The sequence below is a fragment of the Theobroma umbraticum genome, unplaced genomic scaffold (genome assembly GCF_002168275.2).
Source record: "Theobroma umbraticum cultivar Fairchild unplaced genomic scaffold, ASM216827v3 scaffold_30.0, whole genome shotgun sequence".
NCBI lineage: Eukaryota > Viridiplantae > Streptophyta > Magnoliopsida > Malvales > Malvaceae > Theobroma > Theobroma umbraticum.
Window position 1 is genome coordinate 1,441,331 of NW_018397254.1, and position 21,850 is coordinate 1,463,180.

Below are 21,850 nucleotides of genomic sequence, written 5' to 3' on the forward strand. Positions count from 1 at the left end.
CTTTTACAGATAATTAGAGCTCTTAACTTCCAAATGACTTCATCGATTAGAAAGATCTCTTGACTACAAGGATGCGTCAGGATTTGAACTCTTATTTAAGTCTTAATCATCAGTAGAGCCAGCAAGCTCCGACTCTCTTTCTTTCTTAAGACCAGTAATTTCTGTGAGGTTCAAGCCTTTTTGCACTGATCTATTCTAAACCAGGAACATTCTCAAACCTTCCTCAGTATCCCCGGAACCCCTATTGGATGTAACAGAAATAAGAGGGAAAGACAATGACAATATATGCTTAGAGTTTGTAAGGGATGTAGATTAGAGAATAATAATTAGAACTTACAATTCTAGCAATTCTCTGGTTAAAGTTCTTTGTTCAGTTGACTCTTGTTGTCCTAGCAACTCAGATAAATATGAAATGATGGTAAGAGCTTTATTTCTTTTAGCTAGACACTAATCAGAATGATCCAATTCTACAATCTAACCTTGGGTTTTGTCAGCTTCATTTGGATTTCAAGATGAGTTCAGCTTCGGGTTGTGGTTGTGAAGAAGAGCCAGATTTGACGAATAATATGCAGCCAGGAAACATTACTGCTTGAGTTGGAAAGCTACAGAAATTGTGGTACGTAGGTCCATAATCTAACAAGAACTCAAATCAATCCTATCCGTATGAAAATTTGTATGCATTTATATTTTGCAGCATGATAGATTGCTTTCACTATAAGTAAATGCATTGAATGGTGACTCCTACTCTTTAGTGTCCACAACCCGGTAAAGACAGGCCCAGAAATTTCAAATACTTCACGATCAAGATATTAATTACACTTGATGCTTGCCTGTTCTAGTACGCCCTCCAGTGTTCTCTCCCCCTCTACACCCTGATCCTCCGGTTGCCTATAAAAGGCTAACTCGGAACCATTCCTATGTGCTTCAAAAAAAGAGTACAAAGGTGAAGATGAGCGGAACAAGCTGCCCCAACGCCTCTTACGCGATGGCTGGGTTAAGGACAAATGGGAACCGCCACCAAGCAAAGAGGAATGATAAGTGCTGTTGCTTTCAGATGCCACTTCACTATCCAAGGTACAAGAAGAGTGACTATGAGAACATGCCCGAGTGGCAGCTGGACTGCCTGCTTAACGAGTATGGGCTGCCCGTCGTTGGAGATATCAACGAAAAGAGAAAGTTTGCTATGGGAGCCTTTCTCTGGCCTTCCCAGAATGAATAGAGGTTAATTTCAGGCATCCGTCTGCTCTTGCTTCAGTATGAATTATATCAGCCTACTCTATTCCCCTACTGTATATCATCATGCTTTAACTGATTAAGTCTTGCAATATTCTGTACTCTTGAAGTAGCTTCGATAGTTGGTGTCAGTGTATTATATTTCACTAATTATGTAATTTGGCGATATCATTAATTACCACCTTATTGTAATGGAAATATAGTTTCAATTTCTTTTGTACTAATTGCCTAAGGCTTTGACTCATATACGTAGCGTCCTCAGAATCAGTAGCATGCTTTGCTCCATGAGGACCATGACAAACGTCCCAAGCAAGAGTTTCAGAATTTCTGTCTCAGGTCCTCATCCATTACACGTATTGTTTCAATATAATGACCTGCTAAACATGTTTATTTCGACCGCAATTAAGAAAAAAAGAAAAGAAAAGAAAGAAGTTGGACAACCAACATCTGCTGCAAAAGAATGAAAACAAGACATGGCGGGTCGCTTTTACACGACAAGCACATGACAACTCTTATCGTGTAACATAATTGAAGCATTTGACAACTCGAAGATCTCATTACAAAATTTTTCCAGCCTTGTTATTTGTAGAGATTAGAAGATGAGGATGAAAAAGAACAAGAAAGTCTAACAGAGCCATCATTGATACAAAGGACTATGGAGTAATACGTTCAGTTTTCTCGCCTGTTAGGTTTCCCATTAAATATGACAGCTACTTGTGACCTCTCATACACGGCAGGGACATTTAGCTACATATGGGGAAAAATGTATGAAATTTACAGTTCTTATTGTTGATGATACTGCAATAACTTTCACAGGAGACTGCTTTCTGTACGTAGATTACACAATTGTACTATGAGTAAAGTTTTGTATTGTTCAAGGTCCAAACAGTGTAAAAATCTTTCTTTTTAGACGCTGATGTATCATTAGGGCCGTTTTTAGAATCCCTGTGTATGCGTTTCACGTTTGTTAAAGCTTCATCCTTCATGATGCATGTTTCTTGACATCCCACTTGTTTGATGGGTCCAATGTCAGGAAAACATGTGGCTCTGAAGCGACCGTCATAAGATCAAAGTATCTAGTTTGGGATATCGATAGCTTAAAACCAGCAGCAGTTGGTCAATTATTTACTGACCAATGTCGAAGTGCTTGGGTGTCGTGAAAAATTAATGTGAATGAAACCTCTCAGGCTAACTACAACTCCCCAAATGGATAAAGAAGTTTTGAATCAGCATTTAAAAGAAACAATGAATCAAGCAGCCATCGATTTCATTGCTGCAATATGTCAAGACCCACCCCACCCCCCCCCCTTCATGCGTCCTCATGGATGTCTGAGCCCTGTTCTTGTGTTTTTTTAAGATGTATTTCAGGGTAGGGTAGACCTTACTCCTGTAACTTTCTACCCTTTAATACAAACATCCACATTTCAAAAAATAGAAATGTCAAGACCCCGTTCCTTTGACATGAATGTATTGCAGCTTCTCTTGCAGTTGGGTTTTATTAATTGTTGAGACAGACAAGTGATGTTTGATGTAATGATGGTTCAATTTTTTTATGTATTTGATTAGAAATGGTTGATCCAATTGCGTCCCCAGGATGCTTATCGGCCAAGGCAATTTTATCTGCAAACCACCAAATCCCTATATGTCAGTGTTAAATTAATCAGCTTTGACACTTTGTTAAGAAAGGATTGTTCACCATGACAGAAAAGGATAAGAGCCCTTCAAAATCTTGATGTAGACAACACAAGAGCCATAACCTGCATTGAAAATCTAGCACTGCCATCTCAGTATCGCTTGACACGCAGCATAAACAAAACCCATCAGGATTATGGTGAAACACTGAAGATGATAGGTCATGGTTGAAGAGTGAGGAGGGAAAGTTTAGTACTGCTAACTTTTTTATTTTCAACAATATTCTCATTCAAATAACCTATATATGGCATGCAATCAATCAATTCATCAATTCATTTCCCTTCGCCATTTGCACTGGTTTTTCTTTCATAACATAATTTATATGAATTGGATCAAGGAGATGGTTTTATTCCTTGCTTATTAAATGAAAAAGTAGTTAAGAATCTTTGTCTTAATATTTTCATGTGGAAGATTCAAGCTCGTAATGATTAAGGTGAAGGGAATCTTCACACAAGAGAATGATTGTTGGCATTAGCTGTGTTGTTGTTCTGCCAGAACTTCTACAATTCTTTTTTTAGTCACACGAATGTTTGTTGGCATTTGCTGGCTTTAAGAACAGATTCTAAAGCGCAACCATGAGAGAAATTTTGTCAAATTGCAAATTAATTTCCATTAACGAGGAAAAAAAGGGGTAAAACTGTGAATAGATTCACCTGGCCAACTTCATGCAGCAGCGTCTTGTGTTTAATCCATTAGTTTAGTTAAGGTAATGACAATTGTATTGCTTGTTCCTATTTATCTCACTTAACACACTAATTCTTTCTTAATAATTCAATTATGAGTGAACCTATCTTTTATAAAAAAGAAAACAAGGTATATCCCGCATAGAAACTTGGGCCCATTGGGTTGCTTTTGGGGGCAATGGGCTCAATGTCACATCAATCAATTTTATTAAGATTTGTGTAAATTTTGATCCGATAAGATAAAATTCGGATAATTTATATTTGGATTTAAAGTGAGTTCCAAGTAAAAATTTTATTACCCGTTTTACATTTGGATAAATTTTAGATATTATTTTAAAGTATTTGATACTCAAATCCGGTTGTATTAGTTCTTGGATACCCAATATCCTAAGTCCCATTATAGTTATATAAATATTACCACGAAACATGGTAAAAAGGGTTATTAATAATTAATTGTTAAAAAAACTTAAAAAAGAAAAGAAAAAAGGAGAAAAGGGCAACAACACATGGGCGAATCAGAACCGAAGCAGATGGCGCCAACTAATGTCACAGACTGATCTGTCACCCAAAGGGGCCAAAAAATCAGGGACGGAAAGGATGGTAGGCAGGGGGGCGAGAAGGAAGCACATGGGGGCGACTCTGACTCGGTATCCCCAGGCAACAGCCAAGCGCCAACCAAGTCCAAACGCTCCGAAAAATACGGTTCGGTTCGGTTGGGTTCCACACCACAAATCCTTTCCTATTTTTTTAATAACCGGTCACTGGTCACACCGGTTTTCTCTCCCCACCCTACCGCTCCATATAAAAACATCGCCAACCCTATGTTGCTTTTCGTCGTCACATCATCAGAAACTCTCTCTGTTTCCTTGGCTTCCAGGTATTCTGCTCCTTCCTCTTAGAAGAAAGAAGGAAAGAGCGGTTCTTTTTCCTCTCTTTCTCTCTCTGCGAGGCTCTCCTGTGCCATTGCAGGAGTGTCTTTGAACAAAAGCTAAATTTGAGAAGCATCGCAGAGAGAGATCGAGCATTTTCTGTTTTTATCGGAAAGGAAGAATGGCAGTTTCCAGGGTTTCTCTTGCAGCTGTTTTTGTAGCTCTCGTTTTTGCTATGATTGCCTTGCCTGCTGCTGTTCAGGCCCAGTCCTCTGCTCCCGCCCCTGCCCCCACAAGCGATGGTTAGTTCTGTCTCTCTTTGTTTTTCTTTAGATCTGAGATCAAATGCCATTTGAATTCTTGTTTAAAATTTAACTCTTTGATGGGGGGGCGAACAGGGACGTCGATTGACCAAGGAATTGCATACGTGTTGATGCTGGTGGCGCTGGTGCTGACATACCTCATTCACGCTGCTGATATCTGCTTCAGCTTTTGAGCTTGCTAATGGAGCTAGGTTGGGGTGCTGAGTTTTTTTTTTCCCTCTTTTTTGGGTATAAGTTAAGACTAAAGAGTGAGAAAAAGGAGAGAGAGATGGGAATTGTAACATTTGGTATTTTGTTGGGGGATGGATGATGTGCAACCATGGTTCTAAATGTTTGTAATTAGAGATTTCGATTAATCACTTGGGCTTTTGTGGATGTTGGTAATGTCATATTTATGTTTGGTGGTATTCAGATTTTCAGTCTTCTTTTCTACCCCTATTTTCTAGCATTCCCTCCATGGTCTCTTTGCTGGGCTACTAATTTGTTCAGCATGCAACCTGCTCCATCTTATGTGATTGACTCAAGTAATTCTGGAAAACTACCGTACTGAGTTTATAGGTTTCTATGCCTAATTGTGTTACTCACTAGAACAAATGGCATCTACGAAGCCCTAGCCTACTAGCAATTGCAGGTCCTGAATGCTTTTTCACCTTCTGAATTCTGAGCAATGCAGCTTACAGAATTAAACACCTGAGAAAAGTTGTGAAGATTTTGGGTGAAGATTTGAAGAATTTGGTAGTTGTAGATTTCGACCAACAGGGTGTGGTACAAGGACCAATTGATTTCTAAAGATGCTCATAAAGCAATTCTATCCATGGCTAGAATTTCTACAGTTGTCAGCTCCAGAATGTGCTCCCTGACCATCCAAGAATTTTTTAGTATTACATCATACAAATTTCTGTATTAGCCAAACAAACTATTTAAATCCGCCAAGCAGACCAAGCAGCCAAACTCCAGGGAAATAAAAAGGATATATAAACAAAAACAGGAAGATATCTTCCAAGAGAAATGGTTCTCCATGGACAGCAGAAACACAATTTCCAAAGAGCAGTAATAACCAAGCTAAACTTATTTTCCTTGCATTGCACCATATTCAAAAGAAGACTCCATTCTTCTGTTATTCATGATCTTAAGAGGTTCTAACATCAGGTAGAATGATCCAGGCCAAGGGAACTCCAGCCCAGCTCACCATTAACAATATGTTCATAAAACAACGGGACTTATTTGATGTTTAGACTCCAAACTAGGAAATATTTACTTTGCAGGCCCGATCGCAACTGCATCTGGTAAAATGAAATAGGCCTTGTGCCTGAGCAATCAAACAGCACAAAGACACACACCAGTGGCACCACCACCTAACCTTTCTAAAGAAGTTCTCAGCCAACAGCAGATAAGTGGATACCATTTCAAGTTCAATATTAAGTAAGAATTTCAGTTCACAATGGAAGCATTTTGGACTGAATATCTGGTTTCTCAACAACTGATTGAAAAAACAACCATGTTTCCCAACAATATAAGATCAAAAAAAGTAAGTCCATCTGGTGATATATTCTTCCAACACAAGATTTCATCAATTCTTCTTGCTAACTGAATCTGTGTCCTGCTGGTCTTGATTATCTAGCGAAAATTTCTTTACTTTCTGCAAAGAGGAATGGCTCGCAAGAGAGCAGAAGTTAGAAAGACACATTCACACAGAATCCATAAAGACAAGCATGTTGGCAAACATGTTTTTAAATAAATCCAAGGTGAATAAACATGAAACATGGGGAAAATGAGTGCATTTGCTCATAATTTCATGGGGACAACAGGTCCTAATTGTTTTTGTTTAGTGACACCAAAAACTATCCTGCCTAAACACCCAATTGATGCTGAACTAACTGAATCGGAGAGCTCAAATAGATACCATTAGAACTGGCACAGATCATTCTTAGATTTAACTATTCCACATTGCAAAAAGCAATGACTTAATTGGAGCAATTTCGGTATTGCATTAGGGATTTGGATACAAATACAGAATACGTAATTGACCTATATGGATTAATCAAACTACCAATTTATAACAATATAAACAGAATTTCACAATTTTTTCGTAAAAATGGAGCCTGGGAATTAGTAACAGTACCTTATTGAGGACGCACTGTCGGAGAGAATGCAAGAGACGGATGCATTTTTCTTGATCAAAAGGAGACTGGGTAACGCAATTCAGTAAAGCCAGAGCTTCTTGCGCGCAGACGGGCTGAGCACCTGCCTCCTCCATGGCTTTCTTCGGGTTTTCCTTGGGTTCAGGTATTCGGGTTTTAGATTCCAGGATAAACCCCTCCTAAACCAAGGCTTGAGCACTGTTTGGTCGAACAGGAAAAGAGTAAAAAAGGGGGTGGATTTGTTAGTTTCGCGCCTGCTGTTTCCACTAAATCACAGACACACTTGCTCGATAACATAACATCCACGCTTTTGCCCCTATTCATTGCCATGTTGGGTTCTAGTCTGGACTCAAAATGGAGAAGCTTGTCTATCTTGTCGGTGATTGCATTGGAGCATTTTAAGCCCATAAAAATGTTCTAATTCTAAAAAGATAGGCCTCCATTTCAGTGTTAATGGAGGGGACTGAAAGAGGAGAATCTGTGCTTTCAGACTGAAAAACAATGGTCCAGTTGAGCCACGCGGGCCTCTGCTCCATGGATAGGGTAGGACTGTTTCAAAGTAGAAGGACAGACCACTTTACTCCTGGGCCTTGATTTATAATGTCCAGAAGACCAAACCAGAAAGAGAGAGAACAGCACCCCAAAATGGGCAGTGACAGACCAATAACAGTTGGTCTGTTTTAACAACTCATCAAATTTCGATACAGAAGAGAAACACAACTAATTAGTTACTTCAATAAATTGTTAGAAGTATTGCCTATCAATAAATTGCATAGATATGGACAAAGAAAAAACATTCAAGATTTGAACAATCTAAACAGTGACTTTGTCTTCATTTTATCTGATGACAAGATATAATGCCCAGAAGAAAAGAGGAGAGAGATTTTTAGAGTTAAGAGAGAGGGGGTGTGTGTGAGTGTGTGCGTACACTCAAGTGCGGGTATTTGGAAATGGAGAAAGCCATAAATATTTTATGGCAAAGATAGTCAATGGAAATGCAAACAAGTGGCAGACGCAGGGCATGGGCGCATGTAACTGCAATCCCAATCCCACAAGAACTGTGTGTGGGTGGTGAGTTCAGAGTTGTGGGCTTTTCTATTAAATATATCTATTAACACCAAGTCATGGGATACTCAGTCAATGTGTGTACCTATGCTTCTAGGTAGTATTTCTTAGGGGAAGGGTATCTCTGTACATTTCGTCTCATATCAGTGTAGTGTCGGTCGGTGAAAATGAAAGAGAAGCCACCCCCATGGCCCATGGCCCTACCTGCCTGCTTTTCCACACGCAACGCATGAGTAGGGGATTATACGGCCTATGGCCCTTCCTTATTTTGCTTTTCCTTTTTCCCTCTCCCCACTTGCACTTTCCATATGGGCCTCTCAGGATTTTTGCTTTACTGCCTAGTTGCGGTTGGGGAAGGAGCACAAGGAAACATTGGAATTTAAGGTGCAAATATCCCATACCTATTTCATGTCACCACCTCACCCTCCAAACTCGCCTCTCTCTCTTTACTCCTTTTTATTATTATTATTACTATTATTATTATTTATTTTATTTTCAAATGATTGTACCTTTGTACCCAATTTTATCGTGTAGGATGTCAATATCAGACCTAGTCCCATATCGATGATTATTCCTAACACTTTTAGATTATCAAGATTCCGTTTGATTGATATTATTTTTATAAAAAATTCAATAATATATGAAAAAAATAAATAATGAGAATATCAATTAAACTAAACTTAAAAAACTTAAAACCCAAGTGTTGTAAAAGTCAAAATTTATGGTTTAAACTTATGGGATAATACCATATGGAACCTAAAGCATTAATTTTGACTATTAATGTATTTCAGGTCCTATTGTTGCGAAATAACTTTCTTCAGGTTCTAATGGAATTGAAGTCTCTCAGCTTCCTCGCTGCAATATATGTATACAGACTTAATGCCTACAAAAATTTATCAGTTCTGGTAGAGGTTGTGAATGCTTTTCACCAGCACAATTTATGGGGCATATGCAGAATACTGTGGTAATAAGTAGTAAAAAGTTGAAAGGTTTAAGGGTCATTTTCGTTTTAGGGGGCCACAGAACAATGAAGAAGCCCACAAAATAATGGGCCAGGATGCTTATGTCGATCTCCCAAAACGAGCCACGCTTATCCAAAATGGAGGGTCCAAATCAGGCTGATGAGATCGGAAAGATTAGTGGGACCACGAGGATCACAGCCGTACCCCGTGGAGAAAACAATCAAGCACTGATGGCCGAGCTAGAAATCAAGGCGTGGGGACCAAGGGAAGTAGGGACCAGTGTTTGGCGGGGTTAGGGGTGGGGTGGACGGCCTAGTTGCACGACTTGCACTGAACGAGGAAATGGAAGACCGTTAACCTGACATTACGTGTACGGCCATGATTGAATTTCATAGTAACGACCTGGAGAACAATAAAGAAGATCTTCTGGATTGTTTGCTTTTCAGCCTTTCTCTTTGAAATGAATCTTCAAAGTTTTGGAATTTTGCGCCACGCAAGCCCCCTCTGCGGCCAAAACGAACACCTTTCCTTGTGCGGCTGCCTGCCCCTGACCTCCTATTGGCTTCAAAGACCAGTGTTTCTGCCAAGAGACAAAACGCCTCTCCACCCTTTTTCTTTTCGTTTCTTTTATTCTTGAGACAAAGTAAAAGATGAAGAGAAATGTTGGGTTTTCTTTCTCTTTTCTTGATTTTCCTCTGTTCTTGAGATATTTTGTAGGGAGAAGATGAGATTAGACAAACCATATGTGCAACAAGTACAAGCACACAATTTGTTGATGCTGTCAACCTTTGCTAGTGCAAACTTGTAACACTTGAATCCTTGTACAAGTTTCTTTCTTTTTTTCTAATTCTTAATCAGAATTAACTCAAATCATTGACAAAATATGAATGTCTGTAGTCGTTTTCAGAATTTAAATAAGATATGACATGACAAGTGACGAAATCCACTAAAGGTTTTTACTTTTTTTTTTCTTTCTCCTTCGTTAGGAAACAAAGGGTGGGAGAGTTTTGGTGTGTTAATAAATGATCATGCAATGTGTATGATCTTGAGGGCCCCAAAAAAATTAAATACCCAGAAGAAAATGACCCATGACTCGAGAGTTTACTGTCTTTATGCATCAATTTGGGAGCTGAAGAAGCAGAAAAATCCTAGTTGTAGGTCTCTCTCCCAATAGGTTGTGTCACTGAAATAATAATTTTGTTAATTGCTAGATGATTATAAAAGTCTGCAAATCTACCACCCCACTCTAATTGGCCCAAATCTACCAGACAATGACATCTCTTCTCTCCCACTTCACGGTATCCCAACCGCGTGCTTGAAATTTATCAAGCACTGGTTTGGAGTTTGGACATTGCTAGGCAAATGGGACTAGAAACACCCTGAAAAATTACAGAGACAAATGTCACAAAACAAAGAAAAAGACATTATGGGATTTAAGAGTATGTTTGTCATGTTAGGGAAGTTGGCTCTGGGTGTGGTCAGGTATGAGGCAGAGGCAGAGGCAGTGTAGCGTAACTATTTTAGAATAATGACAACTTCTACTCTATGAAATTTCCAGCTATTTGGATGAGGAGTATGAGCATTAGCTAATATACTTTTGGATTTAGCATTGGGGGATTGTGTAAGCCAGGAGAAAAATTTCTCTGGTGCTGCAGGGGTTCAGGGAGAGAGAAGAGGGAGTTCAAATATGCCAAAATCTTGTGACATTTGTACTCCCACCAGCTAACCGTATGGGACCACATTCATACAGTTCATCAAACCATCGAAAACTGTTTCACTTTCTTCTTTTTTCCACGCTTTCACTAACATTTTTAATTGGGGGGTGTTATTATTCAGCTTACACTAAAGTGACGTTTGGTACGTTACAATGTAATGTGATTACAGGTAATATGATTACAAGTAATGTGATTACAGGGAAAATAACATTACAGTATTTAGTATGTAAACAAAATAATGATTAAAATGCAGGGAAGATAACATTGCAGTGTTTAGTTTACAAGTACTTTAGTGGAAATGTAATGTTAATTATCAAAATTACCCCTAATTATTAAAATATAAGTTTAATATATTTATATTTTTATTATTAATTTTTATATATATCATTCTTAAATATATTTTTAATATCATATTTTATTTTTTTATTATTATTATAATATTTTTTTTTAATATATTTATATTTTATTATTAATTTTATATAATATCATTTCTTAAATATATTTTAATGTCATATATTTTATTTTTATTTATTATTTATAATATTTATATTTTATTTTTAATATATTTATATTTATTTATTAATTTTTATATAATATCATATTTTAAATATATTTTAATACATATATTTTATTTTTATTTATTATTATAATTTTATATATTTTATTTCATTTCTTTAATATATTTTTTATATTTTATATTTTATTTTAATTTATTTTACCTATATTATATAAATGTTAATTTTTATATTTTATTTTATTTTAATTTTTATTCTTATATTATATATTTTATTTTAATATTTTTATTTTAATTATAATATTATAAAATATTTTTAATAAGATAATAAAATTGAAGGGTAAATTTATCTTTAAAAACATTGCAGAGTGCAATGTAATATGATTGCATTGGTTTTAGACTGTAATCACATTCAATCCATTGGCTGTAATGTATTTGCATTGCAATCTTACATTGCAGTGATCTGTTACAAAACAAACGCTGTAATATAATTTAATAAGTCACATTGCAAGTAATGTGCTTTACATTACAGTGTACCAAACGGACCCTAATAGCAATGAAGTTAGAACCGGGAAGACTCAGAACCGAATCCACAACTTGAAGCTTCTTTAGGATCAAAGTTTAGTCACATAATCACATGTTAATTTCCACAAGATCAAGTTAAAAGCAAAAAAAGGGGTCTAATTTGAGACGATGAAAAAGCCCACACATGATGACGAAGTGTTGACTGAATGCTCCAGTTTTGGGCCAAAAATGATGAACTTTCATTCGCTAAATTCACCAACAGACAAACACTAAGGAGAAAGGGACCCAGAAATTGAAATGCCCTGGCCTAGCTCTCTCTTTACCTTGTCATGATTCTCTATGCATTTCCAAACAAAACCTGTCGCCTCAAAAAACGCAATAATTCCCAATCTTTCTTTTTGGTGTGTAAAGACATCTTGATATCTAATTTTGTCCTCTATTTTTTTTCATATTTGCCTTCCAGATTCATTCATGTCTCTCAAGTGGTCAAATTCTAGTGAAGGAGAAGGAAAATTAAGTTTCAGATGCTGATTCATCTTGTTAAAAGTTCATTTATTCCGTGACTAGAGATTGACATGGAAAGGTTGCTTTTCTCTCATCATAGGGAACACCATCGAATGGTGCTGCTTGCTTTTGGTCATTTAAAGGCACATTTTTTATATTCTCATTTTTCATTTTTAGTATCACCATCTTCTCTGTGTATCTTGTGACATACGGGTTAGTCTCTTTTTTTTTTTTCAATTTTAATTTAATTTATTAAAACCCCCCACTTAAATTCCAAGTATCAAACATTGAAATAGACAAGCAATTCATAATCTAAAGTGATAAAGAGTCCCAATCAAGTAGGGGATCGCATGTTTCACTGATAGTTGTGTTGTACAGAGTGATGAAACGTGGAAACCCTGAGATCAAAATCAGACTTATCCCAAAGATATTACCAGCTTACATTTCTTTCTTATGCAAAATCAACACCTGGGTTGGTGGGGTCGGCGGCCCAATGGGAGAAAAAAAATCTAGTAAGACGGATACCCACACTTGCCGCTCCCCTACTTAAACAGATCTGTTATTCCTTGAAAACGGCCATAACTGAAATCATGTGCCTTTGCACTTCGTAAATCCCTTTCCTCCTCGCCACGTGCCCCACTTGATTTTTGTCCCTTTATATATATATATAACTATATAATATATTCCCTTTCCTTTAGTTTTAGAATTGAAAAAAAAAAAAAAACGACTGCTTACAAGCAGTTTCCAATTTCAGTTGTTCCATTTATTACTTGGATGACCTACAGTATCAAAATAATTCCAACCAAAACGTTTATTTTATATATTATATATTAGTACCTTATTAGTGCTACATGATAGTCCCTAAATGTGTTTCTGCATGACTCAAAGCTACTGTTTCCATTTCTGTAAAAACCCTTTGCTTCCTAGATAGGTGGAAGTTGACGTTCATTAAAGTGAAAATTAATTCTTGTTTTGATATGTAGAAACACAGAATAGCAGCCCAATTAAGTGATAGCTTTAACAACTTTTAATTCTGAGCGAGCGTTTAATTAAGCATTTAAGCATCCCCATAGACATTATTACCTTTCAGTACCAGTAATCAAAGGGGTTGTTGATAGGCTTATGTGCAAATAAAAAAAAAAAAGATTCAGATTCAAGTTCAATCGTTGAAATTGTTTTTTTTTTTTTTGTAAGAATCTATTTTTTTAATTTTTAAAAATAAGCATTTAAAGAGAAAAAAAAATATTAAGGTGCATGGATCTATTTGACAGCACGTGTGCCCTGCAAATAATGAGAATCTAAAATCTAAAACATTACAAGTTTATTATTGAAGAAGCAGAAAACGAGAGCTTTTGAGATGTTCCTGTCACGTGGATCAACACGTGCCTTCACAAAACATGTAACAAACAACAACAAAGAGGAACATAAACGACACAGCACGCAACACGTAGCCAAACTCGTCCGTCACCGTTACTGTGACGGAGATGTTTAATATTCTTACTTTTAATTAACATTATAAATAAATAAATTAGAACATAAACAAAACCGGAACAGGGGAGGGGGAAAAAAACAAAAACACAGCCGATATTTTCAGTTCCCGCCGATTCAAAACTTGCCGTGAAACCGGCATTACACGAGAGATAAAAACACCGAATAAACACTCTGTCAAATGGCTAAGAGAGAATCTGTCGCGAACAAATCCCCGATATCTTGGAAATGATCATCGACATGTTGCCAGTTCGAGAAGCTCCCAAATCCGAACTCGAAATCCGCGCCTGAACTCAGAAACCCGTTGCCGAAATCATCTTTCAAGAAAGCTTCGTGGAAGCTCGTATTATCGGCGAACAAATCCGGTACGGAACTGAATATGTCATTCGGAAACAAAGACGAGTAATCCGAGAAATCGGAAAAGTTCTCCCCCGATATGCAGCAAGACTCGTCGAGAGCATCTCGTGGTTCGCTCCCGATTTCTCGCGATTCCTTGACGTTTTGCGAGTCGACTTCGTCTGTCGAAAGCGAAGGGCAGCGGAGAACGGAGGTCGGAGAGCAAAGGTTAATGTTGTGAGATTCTTCGCCGGAGTTGTAATCTGAGCTGGATAACGGTTTTTGGCTGTTATTGTCCTGAACCAATTTTTGCGGAGGAGTGGTAAAGTTGGTGAGCGCGTCCGGCCCACGCAGCTGAATAGCCGCGTTGTCATAAACCATTGCTGCTTCTTCGGCGGTATCATAGGTACCTAACCATAACCGTACACGTCTTAGTGGGTCTCTGATCTCAGCAGCCCATTTTCCCCAAGGCCGTTGTCGTACTCCTCTGAACTTCTTCCCCGCCGGAACCTTCGCCGGCGCTTTAACTTTGGCTTCGGCTACAGCCGCTGGCCTTTTTCGGGAACTCTTTGACAACGACGACGATTTACTTCTCCAAACGGCATCAGTCTGAGTGGGAGATGATGACTCGATAGTAATTTCGTTAACGAATTTCTTGACTCTGTTTCGAGAACGAAATCGGGTTGTTTGTTCTTCTTCTTCGTCGCTGGAAGAATCAGTGGCGTCAGCATCGGTAACTGAAATCCGAACAATTCGGGGTTTCATTTCTGGCTGATTTTGGAGACTGACATTTAACAGTGGCGTAAGGAGTTTGGTTTGATTGCGGTGTTCTGTGTATTTGATTGTAGGAACAGGACAATGATCCATTTTCTTTCAATCTTTTTTTTTTATTCTTTTCGGGTTTTCAGATTCTTTCACTTCTTCTCATCGAGAGTGAGAGAGGGAGTAGGAGGGGAGCGAAATAAAAGGAGGGAAGGGGAAAAGAAGAGATTCCTTTGAGACTAGACACGAGGAGAATAAAGGGTTAAAAAGAAAGCTGAAGAAAGAACACGTTAAAGAGAAGCTTGAAATGAAGAGAAATCCACCATTAATCGGTTCAAAGGCTCACTCAAAAGTTTATCAAACGACGAGAAATTTCAAGGAAAGTTATCCCAAAAAAAAGGAGTGTGCCTAAACAAGCAGTACGGAAAGCACCGAGATGGTAAGAACCACTGAACCAGTAGTAAGAGAGAGGGAAGATAGAAAAGGAGAAATTTTTGTTGGCAAAAGTTGGAGAGAAGAAAGAAAAAGGGAAGATACCGCAAGCAAATAGCTTTACCGGAAAAGGGATGGAGAATAATGTCCAAAAAAAACCACCAGACAGTGCTTTTCTCAGTTACTTAACAGAGCACGGACTTGCTATTTTGGGCAACTTTCAAATCTCAGTCTTAAAGAAACTAAGAACCGAAGCTGCTTTCTGATGATACTTTCTCCAGAAAACAAAAGAAAGGAAAGGAAAAATCTCAGAGAGGAAATGGAGGAGTGAAGAAGAGCTCTTTTGATAGGTAAGAAAGGAAGCGACAGAGAAAAAAAAAAGCAGAGTTTGAAGTGCATACCTAAAGTTGAGCTGTTTTATAGGATCCCTAAACCAGCCGTAATCGGTTCACCCGGTTTAAGTGACATTTAATATTTTACAATTCTCAAATTTCTTTTTTTTAAAATCTTCCCAGTAAAAAACAAAAACCTAAAAGAAAAGGTTTTTTAATTTTTTTACCATAGGGCGGGAGGGTGGGTCACACCGGCGATTTTGAGATTCCGGCGAGGTAGAGATTTTTCACGAGGCGCCGCATAAGATGGGCACCTACAATGTAGACACGTGGCAATTGGTCCCCACAAAACAGGAAGATCCAATGGGAAGGGCTAACCGGGATGCTGACTTGGCCAAAAGATTTCTTCTCGAAATCAGGGATTCAGGTCACGTGACACCGGACACTCGGGTCAGTCCTTCCCTTTGACTAAAGAATATTAACAACTGGTAGTTAATGATTATTAACATAACTCGCATTTAATTTGTCCTCCCTAATTCCTAATTAATTTACCTGTTACCAATGTTTTTACCCTTCGTCGGGTATTTCCGTCATTTTCCTCAAGCCAGAGAATTGCAGGAGGCCGTTATACAGCTGGGGAAATTTACCATTTTACCTTATTCTTTTGTCATTTTACAGCTGGGACTAACGTGGCAGGCAACCTTGATCTTGGCGCTATTTTTTTTTCTTCTGTTTTTTTTTTTGTAATTTGTTACTGTTTTAATGACCATGCTGGGTGTAGACTGTAGAGCAGTTGCGATGTCTTTCATGTGCAGTCACGCGCAGTGAAACCGACACGTGGCCCGTAGTTTTGATTGGCCTCAACAACCGGTTTTTCCCGGCTGTAATATTCCCGTAATATGAGACGGAGTCGAATAATCACGGTGGCAAATGAATCATGTTAACGGTGCTCTTGATGCCCTGATGGAACGTACCCTGTTTTAATTAGGTCACGTGATGATCAGTTGTTTTTTTTTTTAATCTGTAAGGAGAAATTAAGGTGAATAAATACCCGGAATTTACTATGTTTTACAGTGTGTCGGGGCAGTTATTAGCAAAACGTTGTTTGCCCTTTCTTCTTTTAATCTTTTATCTTCCTCAAAATATAAGTCGGCAAATATTACCTGAATTTTTTGTTTGTCCAAATTTAGATATCTTTATGAAAAATAAATTTTTTTTTATTTTTTTATGAGAAAGACCAAAGAAGTAAAAATTAATTGAAAACAGCAATACAACCTAATGATACGTATTTAAATTTAAAATTTTGAATTTTAAAATTTAAATCATTTTACTTAGACTAATATACATGTATCTCGTTTTTCAAAAAAAAAATATACATGGATCTCTTAAGACTTGAATCTTGGTATTTTGAATAATAAAAAAGTGTATTTGCAACGTATGTCGTCAGATAAAAACAGCCTTTAATGCCGCACGAAATGCAGCTGGTAAGGAAAAAGGAATTACTTATATTTATTAATGGTGCTCATTGGATCCATTTCTTCATCTATCTTTATAGCATTACAAAAGCTTTGGTGCTTCCAATTAATAAGCAAAGCCCTGTGTCTTTATTTTTCGTAACCAAATAATTTTTGCTTTTACATTTACCATTTAAAAAAGGGGAGTCCTTATTTTTGTACTCTGTCACGAGCCCTCGTCATTCTGTCTTCCCCTCCACTTGCATCTGATACAAATTGCCACTACCACCCGGCTTTTCATTTTTTGCTCTTTCATTAAAACGGGTAGTAATTGTTTGTTCTCATGAATGTTGTCCTACGTATTCTCTTTCCTTTTTGTTTTGGTAGATTTCATGTAAGTAGTTAGGTGAACCTTTTTAACAATTTCACTGGCTGGAGAACATACACGTGCTTAAATTGTTACTAACCAAAGGTAATTAGATTATTTACTTTGACAGCGGTAGTTGCGTGTTAGAATTTTGAAAAATTTGAAAGTAAAATCAAAGAGTCTTAAGTAGAACAAAAAGGTCACAAGTTGCTGTTTTTGTCAGTTGTGGAAAGGTGGCAGGCATGGGCATCCGGTTATCTCCATTTCTAATTGCGAGTGAAGTGAGCCAAATGAAAGTCGAATTGACAAAAGATATATATATATATAATTAAATAATATATAATTAGTGGATGAAAAGATACGTGAACAAAGTGGACAAAACCCAATCCGGGGAAGAAACAAAAGCCAGGCGGCTCCTTTGTTTGGAACGCCCTTGCGGGGAGCGTGGAACCAAAGACAGGAGCCTAAGCATTCATTTACAAGTCTTTTAACCCCCCAAGCATTTTGTAAATTTTCACCTTGTTTAATACTACTAGTATTTTAATTAGTTCATCCTATTTTTACATAATTATCGAAATGAAAACGATACGAATATCATGTTTTGTGTATTAATCAAATCGACAGAATAATGATATAAATAAATTGTATTAGTTTTCTTAATCATTCTTGGTAATTAACTAAATATAGGTATTTACAAAAGTTTATGCTAAGTAACTTTCTTTTGCTTTGATCCTATTTTTCTATATTTGTCATGTCTTGGCGTGTCTTTTTTTTTTTTTTTTCTCTTCTGGAATTAGGTGTCATTGAATGATTGCTTGGTGGGTTCTCACTGTCACAGCTGGATTACGCTTCTCAATTAGTGTTTAATTTGACTATGTAAATTAAAAGGAAAATCAAACAATTCTCCAATCATTTGCCGTTTTGTTCCCATTTTCCAACTTTGGATTATCTCTCGACGAGTAGTGCTTAGACGGATATCTATGGTATAATACAGTTGATAGCTACATCTTTTTCTCTCCTTTCTTTTTTAGTTTTTGATGTTAATATCCATAATAGTTTTAGAAGAATGATTTAGGTTGGCCCAACGCATTTCATTATGCAATAAAAAGAATGATTTAGGACGACGACTTAGTCATCAACATTCAAAGCTTGTACTTAGCTGTTGATTAATCGGGTATTAAATTTGGATTAATAACAACCAAAAAGGTTGCCTAATATTCCAAAGACTAACCTTTTCGAAACTGTTTTTATGTTCCAAATATAGTACCTTCCAACCATAGCCTTTTACTCAATTCTTCTAAATTAATAATCTACATATGGAGATGTTTTTTTAATGGTTGAAATTGGTACTTTCTCTCTCTCTCTCTTTCTCTCTCTCTCTCTCTCTCTCTCTCTATATATATATATATATATATATATATATCCAAGTACATTAGGCAAACTATGTTTATTAACTTTTCTTAATTACTTATAGATAAAAGGTCAATATCAATCAAATTGACAAGTAGATATATTTTTTTATGTTATTAATCTCACAATAAAAATCGAGATTTTAATTAGTAAAATAAAAAAATTAATATTTTTGACATAAGAGAGATCATTTTTTATTGCGCAACCCAAATTATAAATACCCAAATAAAAGCTCATTAAAAGACTTTCATATTTGTTAAGCGTATCAGTAAGGGTTAATAATGAATAATATTAATATTTTGCTTTCATAAGTTAACTTTTAATATTTGTGGACTGTGATAAATATATTTATAAATATATACATTAGTCTAGAAAGTAATCATGGGGAAATTTCAAATCCCTAAAATCAATAAAGAAGGCCTTGAGAAAAGGGATGCGAAGGGGAAAAGAAAAGAGCATCCATAAACGCATTCAAGTCAAGGAGAAGAGTGTCTTGAGATCCCACTAACGTGAAGAGAAGAGAAGAAGGAAGGGCATATGTGGATTGGCGAAAGAGAAGGTTAGGTAGAGACAAACAAAGCACAAAAAGCTGTGGCTTTCTAGGACACTGCCCCCACTTGCAAGCACAGCTTACCCTAATGGAACCACTCATGTATAAACATGCAAACAAGTACATCAGATTCGACAAAATATGCTTTGGGAGAGGTCTTTGGTCCAAAACCTTTACTTACCAAAATTTATATTACATGTTCTGTTGTTTTGGGTCGACCCCAAAACTACAAAAATAAAATAAAATTTCTTAAATGCAAGAGTAGGGTGTGAACGATGAAGGCAGAAGTCAATGAGCATCATCCCCTAGACATTGCAATTAGCTTTGAGCCCACAAATTTGAGAGAAATCCCATCATTGTTTGGATTCATTTTGGACTTCCATATTCCTATATTAAGACAAAGAGCTCTTAGACCTAGATATATAATTATTTGATAATCATAATGGTTATGAAACACATAGTCAAAAACAATAAGACAGGGCTATATGACATCTTGGGAAATATTATGTTCGTGTCTATTGTTATTTAGCTTATCCCCTCCACCCCTTTTTGCTTGTCATTTCTTTTATTCCTTCATTCTAATTATATTAATAAAACAATTTTGTGAATATTTTTGGGGCTTCACCGGCAATTTTAGGCAAAATTAAGAGAATAAATTTACCTATATGGTTTTATTATTAATAATTAGATTTTTTTAAAAGTTTAATACCATTTTATTACCTGATTTCTGTTTATTTTGTTTTACAAGGAAGTGGTGTGGGTTATGCTGATCATTTAAGCCCTTAACGAACCGTACGGGTACTGTCTCGCGACTCGAAGGTAATAAATTGACCGGCCAGAACCCAAATGGTCTTTTTCACGACCCGTAACCGGCGCCGCTCACTGTTTTCGAGTCCAAAGACGGACAAGTGTACGTTGTCACATCTCAGCTGACGTGGACTCCGTACGCGGACGAATGTATAATGATTTCCACCGAATCCATTTATTGCTTCTTCCACACCAGTACAGTTCAGCACTCTTTAAATGTCATCGCAGTGTGTTCCTGGAAAATTGTCAAAAACAAACTAGTTCAAAAAAATTTCCCCTTTGTGAGGTGGACTGTACTTGAAAAGGAAGGTCCAATTGCCTCAAATTCAGGGTTTAGGTAAGGGAAACATTATGAATTTATGTTGAAACTCTTTAATGGGTTAGGTTCAAATGTTCCATCCTCACCATAATTAATACTCTTTTCTTTTAATTTGTTGACTTCTCTTCCGTTTTTTTTTTTTTTAAAATTGGATAATAGCATGGTACTTGTTGCAACATAACCATAGGTTTTGTTTATAAATTAGTTAAGGCCTATGGTACTAAACAACAAAATATAAAATAAAATAAATCAAAATCAAAATCAAATTCATTCATCCATGAAGATTATGATTTAGTTAAGGTGTAAAAGTAAGTAAAAGAAATAAGAGATAGATAGATGTATTATGTGACAGGTCTACGTTTTTAACTCAATAAATATATTTAAAAATATAAAACTTTCTTATTAGTTTGAGTTTCGACGTAAATGAACATTTAAAATTTATTTTGATATCATTTGTTATAAGTTTATATTTTTAAATTAAAAAACATATTTGATAAGTGAAAAAAAATCTTTATTTAAAATTTAAAATTTATTATATTTCTTACTAATATGAATTCTTGACATATTATATTAAATCATATGTTAAAAATTAAAATATGAAAAAGAATTCTCGATGAAAGTTTTTAGTTGGATGAGTAACTAACGCATTAATTCAAGTACCCAAAAATGTTAAATTTTTAAGTTTTGATTGACTAGCTTTAAATGCAAGTAAAATTTGGAGGAATGTTTAGCTTCTGGGTCATGGCTTATTTCCTTCCCTCCTCCCCCAAGAACATGCACTTGTTGGAAAAACTTTAGCATCAATCAACATCATATTTGTCTTTTATAATTGCAAATAGGCATAGCACAATCATGATTCGTGACAACTCCCATCTATGGACTTAAGATTCAAAAAACGTGCTTGGTAGCCTGGAAAAAGATGGGTGGAACATGCCATCCTAAAAGATAAGGGGGATAAAATGAAAGTGGAAAGACAAAGAGATTCAATTATCGCATGATTAGGATGTACTCAAGAGTGATGATTACAGAATCATTTCAGAACTCAAAAAAAGAAAAAAAAAGGACACTTCCACCGCAGCAACCTGAGCGGCGTACATGTGGCCGACTTGTCTCGACATGCAACGTCATCCATAACTGAGATATTTCGAGTGTAGCTTGTCGCTCCTGTCCTCATTAGAGACAAGCTCTTGTTCATTTAAATGGTGATTAAATTAGGGGGTTGGGGAGAGACCCGATTTTCAGGGTTCACAGCCCTTTCCAACTCGTGTGCACGTCTCCTTTGCCGGGAGGGGGCTTTACACGTGCAATTGTTTAAAGACAAAAAGGAGGAAGGAAAAACCAGAGTGGAGGATGCATGGGTTTTGTTC

At 36.6% G+C, this 21,850-nt stretch overlaps 3 protein-coding genes across 6 annotated transcripts; 2 read left to right on the forward strand and 1 right to left on the reverse strand.

Moving 5' to 3' along the window:
- Positions 1-59: 59 nt before the first annotated feature.
- Positions 60-1,445, forward strand: LOC110421581 (uncharacterized). Of its 4 annotated transcripts, none has more exons than XM_021435194.1 (3): positions 60-418; positions 495-616; positions 695-1,445. In XM_021435194.1, the coding sequence occupies exon 3, from the start codon at positions 950-952 to the stop codon at positions 1,217-1,219; it is 270 nt and encodes an 89-aa protein (XP_021290869.1). In that variant the 5' UTR covers positions 60-418; positions 495-616; positions 695-949; the 3' UTR covers positions 1,220-1,445. The 4 variants fall into 4 exon arrangements, with proteins under 4 accessions (XP_021290869.1, XP_021290877.1, XP_021290885.1 ...); XM_021435202.1 differs by having other exon boundaries at positions 703-1,445; XM_021435210.1 differs by having other exon boundaries at positions 753-1,445.
- Positions 1,446-4,419: 2,974 nt separating this feature from the next.
- Positions 4,420-5,232, forward strand: LOC110415661 (arabinogalactan protein 41-like). Its single transcript, XM_021427359.2, has 2 exons — positions 4,420-4,779; positions 4,876-5,232. The coding sequence occupies exons 1-2, from the start codon at positions 4,659-4,661 to the stop codon at positions 4,971-4,973; spliced, it is 219 nt and encodes a 72-aa protein (XP_021283034.1). The 5' UTR covers positions 4,420-4,658; the 3' UTR covers positions 4,974-5,232.
- Positions 5,233-13,525: 8,293 nt separating this feature from the next.
- CRF2 (cytokinin response factor 2) lies at positions 13,526-15,607 on the reverse strand. The gene has a single exon (XM_021426915.1). The coding sequence runs from the start codon at positions 14,915-14,917 to the stop codon at positions 13,892-13,894; it is 1,026 nt and encodes a 341-aa protein (XP_021282590.1). The 5' UTR covers positions 14,918-15,607; the 3' UTR covers positions 13,526-13,891.
- Between the last annotated feature and the right edge of the window lie 6,243 nt (positions 15,608-21,850).

What these genes read in the sequence shown, in the direction of transcription:
- LOC110421581 (XM_021435194.1), top strand. Translation starts at nt 950, where the DNA reads ATGAGCGGAACAAGCTGCCCCAACGCCTCTTACGCGATGGCTGGGTTA.
- LOC110415661 (XM_021427359.2), top strand. Translation starts at nt 4,659, where the DNA reads ATGGCAGTTTCCAGGGTTTCTCTTGCAGCTGTTTTTGTAGCTCTCGTT. An exon ending in CCCTGCCCCCACAAGCGATG is followed by an intron (nt 4,780 to 4,875) that starts GTTAGTTCTGTC and finishes GGGGGCGAACAG; the next exon opens with GGACGTCGATTGACCAAGGA.
- CRF2 (XM_021426915.1), bottom strand. Translation starts at nt 14,917, where the DNA reads ATGGATCATTGTCCTGTTCCTACAATCAAATACACAGAACACCGCAAT.